At 40.2% G+C, this 9,125-nt stretch overlaps 1 protein-coding gene across 1 annotated transcript; it reads right to left on the bottom strand.

Moving 5' to 3' along the window:
- Positions 1–1,617: 1,617 nt before the first annotated feature.
- LOC118754591 lies at positions 1,618–7,640 on the bottom strand. Its single transcript, XM_036489480.1, has 8 exons — positions 6,632–7,640; positions 6,223–6,548; positions 4,827–6,143; positions 4,611–4,751; positions 4,415–4,554; positions 4,214–4,353; positions 3,697–3,987; positions 1,618–3,610 (listed from the first exon to the last, which is right to left on the bottom strand). Exons 1-8 carry the CDS (start codon positions 6,681–6,683, stop codon positions 1,884–1,886), a joined length of 4,134 nt encoding a protein of 1,377 aa, XP_036345373.1. The 5' UTR covers positions 6,684–7,640; the 3' UTR covers positions 1,618–1,883.
- Positions 7,641–9,125: the final 1,485 nt, after the last annotated feature.

Raw genomic sequence — 9,125 nt, 5'->3', positions numbered from 1 at the left:
CGGGAGTAACATTCGACAGCCTGCTCTCTTTCTCGGCGCACAAAACCGCTATTGTCAATAAAGTACAGAGCCGCAACAAGGTCCTCAAGTCGCTTGCCGGCAGTACTTGGGGCAAAGACAAAGAAACGTTGCTGGCAATATACAAAGCTATAGGCCGGCCGGTTGTAAACTACGCAGCATCAGTGTGGTCGCCGGGGACTAGTAGGACGCAGTGGACGAAGCTACAGACGGTACAAAATACAGCACTCAGGACAGCGACAGGATGCCTCCTGATGACACCAGAACACCACCTCCACGATGAGGCAAAAATGCTCTCCTAATTGAGCACAACACGATGCTCTGCAAGCAGTTTCTTGTTGGGAGCCACAGACGTGGCCACCCAAATAGACAGCTGCTTGCAGAGGAGCCCTCGCCGAGGCACGTCAGGAGGCATCTATATGAACTGACGGACGAAGTCCAGAGGTTCATTAAGCAACCTCTGGACCCGTCAGCTCATAGACAGGCCCTGAACGGCATTCACAGGGACGCAGTCTCGAGTTATGTAGACTCAAGACCTGTGAAACCGTTCTAGGCACACAAACACCGGACATCGACATGACGGAACTCCATCTGCCTCGGGAGACCAGAACGACAATAGCCCAACTTCGCTCTGGCTACTGCAGCAGGCTAAATTCCTACCTGTCTAGGTTAAATGCGGATGTGCCGAACGAATGTCCGGCATGCGGAAAGACCCCACACGACTCGAAACATCTATTCGCATGCCCGGAAAACCCCACAACCCTAACGGCGTCGTCCCTATGGACTGACCCCATAGAGGCTGCACGCTTCTTGGGGCTGCCGTTAGCGGAACTCGACGACAACGACTGAGATATCAGCCGATCTGGGCGGGGTTGTTGTAGCCGCTAAAACAACAACAACAACAACTTATTTTTCCTCTTCCAGCGATAAGTGTCCGTGTCCAACAGCAACGGAAAAAGATATGCAAATAACCCTTTCCCACTGAGAGGAGCACACATTACAAAAAATAAACCACTTGTTCTGTTTTGTGGGTTATTTTTTCTCTTAAATAGGGAAGGTTATTTTGGGACAATTTCAAAGTGTTGAGGGATATTTTCGGCCTCTGATCTCAAGCAAATCGTTTTTGAAAACGTTAGCCAATCCTGCTAGACTTGCAGATCTCCTTACCCACTAACTGCGAGTTTTTCAATGTAACGCGAAGCGCGTGTTTTTTAGTTAATTAATTTTTTATGGTAGGCTTTACTTTATTGCAATTTAAGATTTTATGACGACTAATCCTACTAAAAAAGATTTCGACGCAAATTTCCATGGAAATACCAAATTTTTCAACAGTGGTTGTATGCTCATATATATATAAATATTTATAGGTATATGTATATGTTTAAGTTAAGATTGGTTAAGCAGAAAAACATGTTGACGTACATAATCATCGTAAATAAATTAAGGAAAACTAGTCTCTTACAACTCAGGCTAAGCTACTCATAGATATATATATTTATATATATATATATATATAAATATATAAATATATAAAAAGTTATACAATATATAAAGTATTTACAAATATGTTGCAATCTGTAACAATAATTTTTCTTTTTTCTTATGTGGATTTTCTTTTCATACACTAACACCGAAAGACTGAACAGCTTAAGCTTCAAAGGTCATACGTTAACGTTCTGACCAACACTTACAGTATTTCTTCGCTCTAATTTTTTCTTAACGAATAATTCCTTCGCTTATATCAAAGTTTTGATTTCCTCAGCTGTTGTTTACCCAGTACTATAGCTTTTCGGCCGGCAAAAACCAATTTGCTTCCATCATCGCAAACGCGTTCCGACTTTTGTCGACTGCCCCAGCACATCGCTTTAGTGTAATGATGATGAATAGCTGTTTGTCGTTGAAGTCGATGTGGTTGCCACATTACTATTATCCATGCTAGCCATGATGGAGCTAAGTAGATCAGCTGGTGCTGATGTCGACGTCTTGCTTATGGAGCCCGCTTTTACGATTTTATGTGTTTTTCGTTCCACTGGTTGCTCCGCCGCACCAGTTGTCAATCGAACTGCAACGCTGCTGTTATTGGATTTCGTTTTGAGCGTCGCCGTCGGTTGTTGGGTTGAAATTGGTTGTAGCGCAGATTGCGAAACAATTACAACTGTTCTCGCTTGCTGATAGTTGCCTTCACATACGACTGGCGCCGCGAGCATCGCCGTTTGATTTTCTAGTGGTACTGTTGACATTGGTAGCGGTGGCGGCAATGGTAGTGCTATCTCAGGCGGCAACCGAGGAAATGCCATAACCACAGGTGCAGCCACTTCAATTAGCTCCTCGGAAACCGTCACCTCTTCTTCGTGGTCAACCACCAATTGTGACTGACAGAGCGTCGCGGGGTCAGTTCCAACGGAAATAATATTCAAAGTATCTGTTTGGGAGCTGAGTGTGCAATTTTGGGCCTCTGATTCAGAAGTCAATACCGAATCCGTTGCTAGGGGAGCCATAGTTGATGGCAGTGAGGCTGCGTGGGATATGAGCGGTAACTGTACGTTTGGTAACATCGACTTGGTGTAGGTCGGGCGTGTAGCATCAGAGATGGTAGCGGAGGGAGTAGAAGGCTCATCGGATATAATTTGTACTTGAATTTTGATCTCGGGTTCTTTTTGATTCAGGCTGTTTACGTAGGCCTCACGATGTGTAAAGGGCGTTTGAGGCACAAGTGGCAAGGGTTTTGCAGGCACTGTCGGCTCCGGCAGTTTGGGTATCTTTTGGGATGTGGTTGTGGACGCAACTGATGCTGCCGCTGCAATTGTTGGTGAGTATAGCGTCTCCGTATTAAGTAGTTCTGAGTTTGATTTTATAACATTTTGTGCAATCGGAGCACAAACTTGTGTTTGAGATTTTGTATCCGAGTTTAATGAGAAGTTCTTGGGCTTGTTATCATTTGGTATATCGCCATTCGTGTTCAACTTATGCGGTAAAGTACTACAGCTACTGTTTGTGCTGCTGTTGCTTCGTCGTTCAGGTGTTATAGCCTCTTCCTGTGATGTGTTATCCTTGGATTCTTTGTTCTTGTTCAAGGGCTTCTCATGGGGACTTGGGCCAAAACTTGCCAATGGTGATGTAGAAGCAGAAATAATTGCGCTGAAGCTGTTCCCCGTGCTACCGCTTTCAGCTGCTGGAGTAGTGAGAACACCTTGTTCATCGCCAGCCACCATTGACTTCTGCAATTTGTGCTCCAGCACCGTTTTGCGCATATCAATTCTACTATCGTCCATGATTGCTTTTCGTTTACTAGCTGATGATGGCCCCATTTCAGAACCGTCTTTTGAATTGGAATCCTCAGTGCCACTTTCACTTGAACGCCGTTCTTTTCCATCAGTGTCGATGAGTTTCGTCTTCAACTCTGACTTTTTGGCTTTCCCATCATAGGAGCGTTTACATGGAGTGCGCTTGCCATGATGCTCATCATGTGAAACAGGATGTGGCAACAGGGTCTGTTTCTCTTTATAGTGCGGTGGCTCAGCCAGCACCGGGTTATTTTTCTCATTGATAACCTCTTGCCCTGGATAATACTGACGCAAGCGTAAGTGCCAAGCTACAAGTAGGGTTAAATTTAATATGAGAAATTAACATTCAAAGTTTTATTCCATGTCGAAAATATGGTCGGCCGTTATCACTTACCAATACTGGTAACAGCTGTAACTGTCCGAAATTGATGTATAATGTTTCTCGGCAAAAAATAAATGTCATTATCGCAAAGCTGAATGCGAGAATAACGAATACCCTCCCGTCGTAACTGATTCAATTTCGCATCCTCAATCCATTGCACGCACTGTGATATCGGTGGCTCATGTAAATCAAGTTGCAAGACGCCTACAAGGCAATTAAAGTCCTGAGCAGCAAAGGCCACTACATCTTTAGTAATACGATTGTGAGTATATGGTTGGCCACAGTGAACAGCTTTAAGAATACCTAGAAAATAAAATATTTATTTATTTATTTATTTATTTTTTACAGTCTGTTAGACTTAAATTGCAACAAAGATTTAACATTCTTATAATTAGATTTTAGATTTAAAATGTAAATATTAAATATTAAATACAAAATGCTCTACAGAAATTTTTAAATAACATTATTTCTTTATCACTGCAATTTATGAGTACGCAGTGAGGGAGCAATTACATATTAGTTTACATACCCACAGCAGCCGTGGTATTTCGCTCGTGACCGTGTCCAACATGATCAGCGTGTGCCTTTGTGCGATCTTCAATCATGGTCTCTCGTGCCTCAGACAACCTTGGTAGGTACTGCAGGTTGCGCAGCTCATTTATACGTGTACTTAAATTGTGATTGAAAAAAAATTTAATATTTCTAAACGAGGCAAAGTAATGGGCCCTACCGTTGTCGTTTCATTGGTGTTTTACTATTAAGCTCCGCTGTAGGCACTAGCTGCTCGCCTGCGCGTACCCATAATATTGGCCCATCATTGGAGAGGCGAGGATCGGTTTGTAAAATCGAATATGAACCCCAAGGCATAGTCTAGATATAAAAATGTATAATCACTTCAAAAATGGCTTTATTAAAAGAAACAATACCTTCTTCAAAAAAGGATTGGACTCAATGCGCCCCAACAGGTCTGGAAAATATCCACCCACCTCTTCATGCACCTTACCAACCAAACTTATTTGATGCAATGGTCCATAACGAAATGTGCCTTGGGAGTAATTTCGCACAACCTTAAAATTATTGCATTTAATTAGTTCAAAGGTTATAAATAATATTTTTATAGTTGTTAAGGCTTGGTTACCAACCTGTTCGTTGTACTGTGCCATTGTGCATGTCTCAATGTCGGAGTTTCGTCCTAGAACGCCTGCTTTTACTGTTAACGTTGAATAATTCTCAGCCATATGTTCCAATAAATCGGGCAGATAACGTGCAGCATCATGAACAATACCCATGACATGCAATGCATATCCCTGATCATCTTCCGCTAAGCAAACATTGAAAAACTCCTCCACCAATTCTTCCATCTCTTCCGGAGATAGTTGCTCTAATTCGTCTTGATAGAGATGTACAACAGAAGCGCCCCCATTTGGATGTACTTCTATTTCAAATAATCTTCCATATTTGAGGTGTTCCAAACCTTCTGGTGGACGTTGCAGACGCCGTCGTGGAGTACTAAAAACGAATGGTTTATTTTGGTGAAATTGTGTTCCAACACTTGCACGACGTATCTTAGATCTTTTGTAGCATTTAGAACAATCACGACTGCGAGATGATGAAGTAGATGTCGACGTTGACGATGTTGAATGCTTCGTGTTTGAAGATGATGAAGAAGTTGAGTTTTTTCTATGGTAATTATTACTGGATGATGAACTGTATACAGGGGCAGACGTCGAATGCATGTTGCTACTAGACGATTTATTCCCCGATGTGGTTTTTAACGTAGTATGTGAGATCACGCGATTCTCATTAAGTGTTTCGCTCTTTACCTCTTTCTGTGTGGAATTCGCATTGGGTTCGTTGCTGAAAATCAATTGGCCCGTAACGTCATCGCGAGTTCTTGACGCGGCTGGTGTGCAGCTAATTTTTCCTCCTGCCATATTCTCAATCACAATGTTACCATTGCATTCTGTTTTGAGCTTTTCTATATCAACTACATCCTGTTTTAGTGCTGCTGCAGTGTCATCAGAAATAAGTTTAGTAAAATCAACCATGCTTATACGGTTATTTAATTTTTCGTCACCTTCTACAGCGGTGGCAGAAATTCGTAATGAGAAATCTTTCTCTAACGTAGCTTCGTTTTTATTAGCTTCATTTATTTTGTATTGGTGCACTTCAGATGTATTAAACTGGTTCTCATTTTCGCTTTTAATTTTCAAAACATCTGATAGTTTTTCAAGTATTTTATTTTCTGGTTCCTTCATTTCCACTTTGATTGTGTTTACTGTTTGTAATATTGATTTATCTATATCTACTTTCTGTGGCCCAACTACGATATCTTTCATTATTATAGAGCGTGTACGACTGTGTGATTTTGTTGAACTACTGTGACTACCCCTGCTGCTATCAGAACTACGACGTCTATGTCCTGTTAAGGAACTTGCAGAAGATGATGCAGAAACTACCTGTAATTTAGAATCAATACATAAAAAAGAACATTTAATAAATACTGAATTTTTAAGTTTAAACAAAAAACAAGTGTACCTTCTCCTTGTCTTTGTCACTTTTAGAAGACGAGCTGGACTTGGTGCTAGGCTTTGACTTTTCTTGTTTATGAGTGGCTTCTCTGGTTTTATCGCTGCTGGTGGAAGACGTCGAAGGTCGGGAATGAGAACTAAGCTCTTTGTTAGAACGTTGTTTTGTTGATTCCTTATCCCGATGGCGTTCTCGATCTCGTTCTTTTTCACGAATTTTATTTTTGTTACTCCCGCGATCTCTATCGCCATCACGATGATCCCGGCTTCGTTCTCTATCTTTCCCATTATCTCTTACCCGATCCTTTTCCTTCTTTTTCTTTTCATGATTTTTATCTACAGAAGTCAACAATTTCAAATACATTAATATACATACATATACATGTATGTACATACATACTTCAGCTATTACAACTTACCTTTATCATTTCGGCATTTTATGTCAATATCTGTGACTTTTTTGTGAAACATCCTCTTGTGGGGTTTCTAGGCTTAACGCAATGGAATGTGGAATTTTGTGTTCTTTCCCTGCACCTTGTCCTCCACTTCCGTCAAGTGCATTCATTTCAACATTTGATGTTGCATTAAGCTGACCGTTGACAGGTTCATGCGACTTCACCTGTGCTACTGTTTCTTTGTTTTGTTCTAGTGTTACGGCTGTTTTTTCGCCACTATCATTACACCCTGTATGCAAGTCTAATTTATGTGCCGTTGCCTTTGAATTTTCCATTTTTTTATTAAATACATATACTTCTTAGTTTAGGTTTGTCTTCCTTTCCTTAGGTGTTCCTCAAGTTTTCTAAACTGTCCGCAAACTTACACAGAGGCAATAACAAAAATCGATGAATTTACCGCCAGATCGTTTCTAAACACCTTGGCCCCCTACCTCTTCGACTGCGATTTTCACTGCGTAGTTTTCAAAGCGCCAATAGTGGGAGCACGGACGTGAGTGTTAACACGACAATAGATAATACACTGTTTGCCACCTCCACTTTGCCGAAATGTGCCACATAAATACTATAGTTATTCGCATTCGCTGGCGTAAAATATTACCTAAACACATGTAATTGAAAAACCTCTCTGGGGATTTCTCGTCAAGAGTAATTGCAGTTCACCTCTTTTTCGAGAATTTTTCAATGCACTTGCGCTTGCCATGCCCCTACGCAACCCTACGTTGCTATAACTTCTGCTACAACCTCTGCTGCTGCAGTGAATTGTTTTCGTTTTTTGTGCCGCTGCTGATATAGTGGCTCGGAATATCGCCACAATTTGTTGCCCAGAGGTAACGGCATTTAATACGATTTAGTAAAAACTGATTCTTCACAAAATAAAAATAAATTTTCAGGATTTTTCACATTTTATTACAAATTGTCCATGCGTTCTTGCACATCAACACAATTTCTTGACCACGAACTTACGAAGCGAGCTGTGATGTTCGGGTGACGTATTTGGTAGCGCAGGGCTGCATTTTTAAAACCGAATATTTATGATCCACTATAGTTGTGTTTATTTACTCATTTCCAGGAAAGTTTATAACGAATTCTCTGTCAGAAACATAAAATTTAATTAGATTGCTGATATTTTTACGGCTAAATATGTAAAATCGACAGCAATTTTCACGAGTAAAAAAGCAGTACAAAATTATTTTCTTGGCGTTCATTGTGGCATACCTTTTGCGTATGGCGTTTTGCTGGCAAAGTTATAAATGTCACGCAAAGCCACAAACTTTTATCTGGTATCAGCTTAAGGTGTTCTATTGTGCTCAGCATGCCTTAATGATTGGTCTTTACGCTGCCCTTTGCTCCCTAGTTGGCCGTCGGACCATCTCCAGGTCATATATCAAAAGTTCCAAGTCCGGATCCTCCTGCTGACATTTGCTTAGATGACCTTACTCCCACTCTTCTTCTAGTTTTATTATCATTATCCAAACGTCTATTATGTCTTCTTTGACCTTAGCTTTTGACCAGTGTTTACATTCCAAACTACATGGTCGACGGAACATGGCATCAACACTACCCTTTCAGTATTCAATAGCAAAGTCATAACCATTATAAAAACATTAGAAGGTGAAATCATTCTCTCAATTCGTCGGCCATGATTTTTTTCTGACGTTTGCAAGCGTTTTAAAATCATATCAAATTAGGTTTGTTCGTCGAGCAAAAAATTTGTACGAATTTGTACGAATTATCACGATTTTTGCCCAAATCGCGTTCGTGCAGACCAAAAAATTATCCAACACTCAAAAATGTGAGAGCAAAGTGACGGGAGAAGTTGCAAATTCTTGCTGGAAAAAATTTTGCCAGCAAGAATTTGCAAACACGAAAAACATGTGGTGGTGGCGCATGGTTGCATTTTTGTCTACAATAATTTGAATAAATTAGTTCGTTAAATTTAAAAATTTATAAACACGAGCGATTTTTTTATGAAAAAAGGAAGTAAATAATTGTTGATATAATTAATTTAGTTAATTCCAATGATTTGAACTTAATTCGGCTGAAAAAAATGGTATTCGCAATCGGAATGCAATTGCAACCAGAGTCGAGTTAAGAAACCCGACAGCTAGTACGATGAAGATATTGAAATGTATGTTAAAGAAAGTCAGAACAACAAGAAATATACATGTATATCCTGTTTTTGGCCATCCGAAAGAATTTTAAAAATTCTATAAAAATTTTTTATGTTTGAAATGCAACCGTGGACGCCAGCTGGCAGCGAAACTTGCAAATTCCTGCAAATTTGCGTTCGTGCAGAAATTTGCAAGTTTCTCAATATGAGAGAGAATTTGAGAGAATTTTTTCTTACTCTCTGATATTTTGAGTGTTGGATAATTCTTGCTGGATTTTCGACGAACAAACCTATTGAAAATAAGAAAATGAAATTGTTCACAATTGTTGTTGTTTGAGATTAAAAATG

Source organism: Rhagoletis pomonella, unplaced genomic scaffold, assembly GCF_013731165.1.
Source record: "Rhagoletis pomonella isolate Grant_MI unplaced genomic scaffold, Rhpom_1.0 Rhpom_scaffold_04170, whole genome shotgun sequence".
In the NCBI taxonomy this organism is placed as follows: domain Eukaryota; kingdom Metazoa; phylum Arthropoda; class Insecta; order Diptera; family Tephritidae; genus Rhagoletis; species Rhagoletis pomonella.
The sequence above is the reverse complement of the archived record's forward strand: the minus strand, read 5'-3'. Positions and strand labels throughout refer to the sequence as shown.

Excerpts from the sequence above, each read along its gene's own strand:
- LOC118754591 (XM_036489480.1), bottom strand. The coding sequence starts at position 6,683 with ATGTTTCACAAAAAAGTCACAGATATTGACATAAAATGCCGAAATGAT. Across the intron at positions 6,549-6,631 it reads AAAATGCCGAAATGATAAAG|ATAAAAATCATGAAAAGAAA; the intron begins GTAAGTTGTAAT and ends TGACTTCTGTAG. Across the intron at positions 3,611-3,696 it reads TACAGCTGTTACCAGTATTG|CTTGGCACTTACGCTTGCGT; the intron begins GTAAGTGATAAC and ends CCCTACTTGTAG.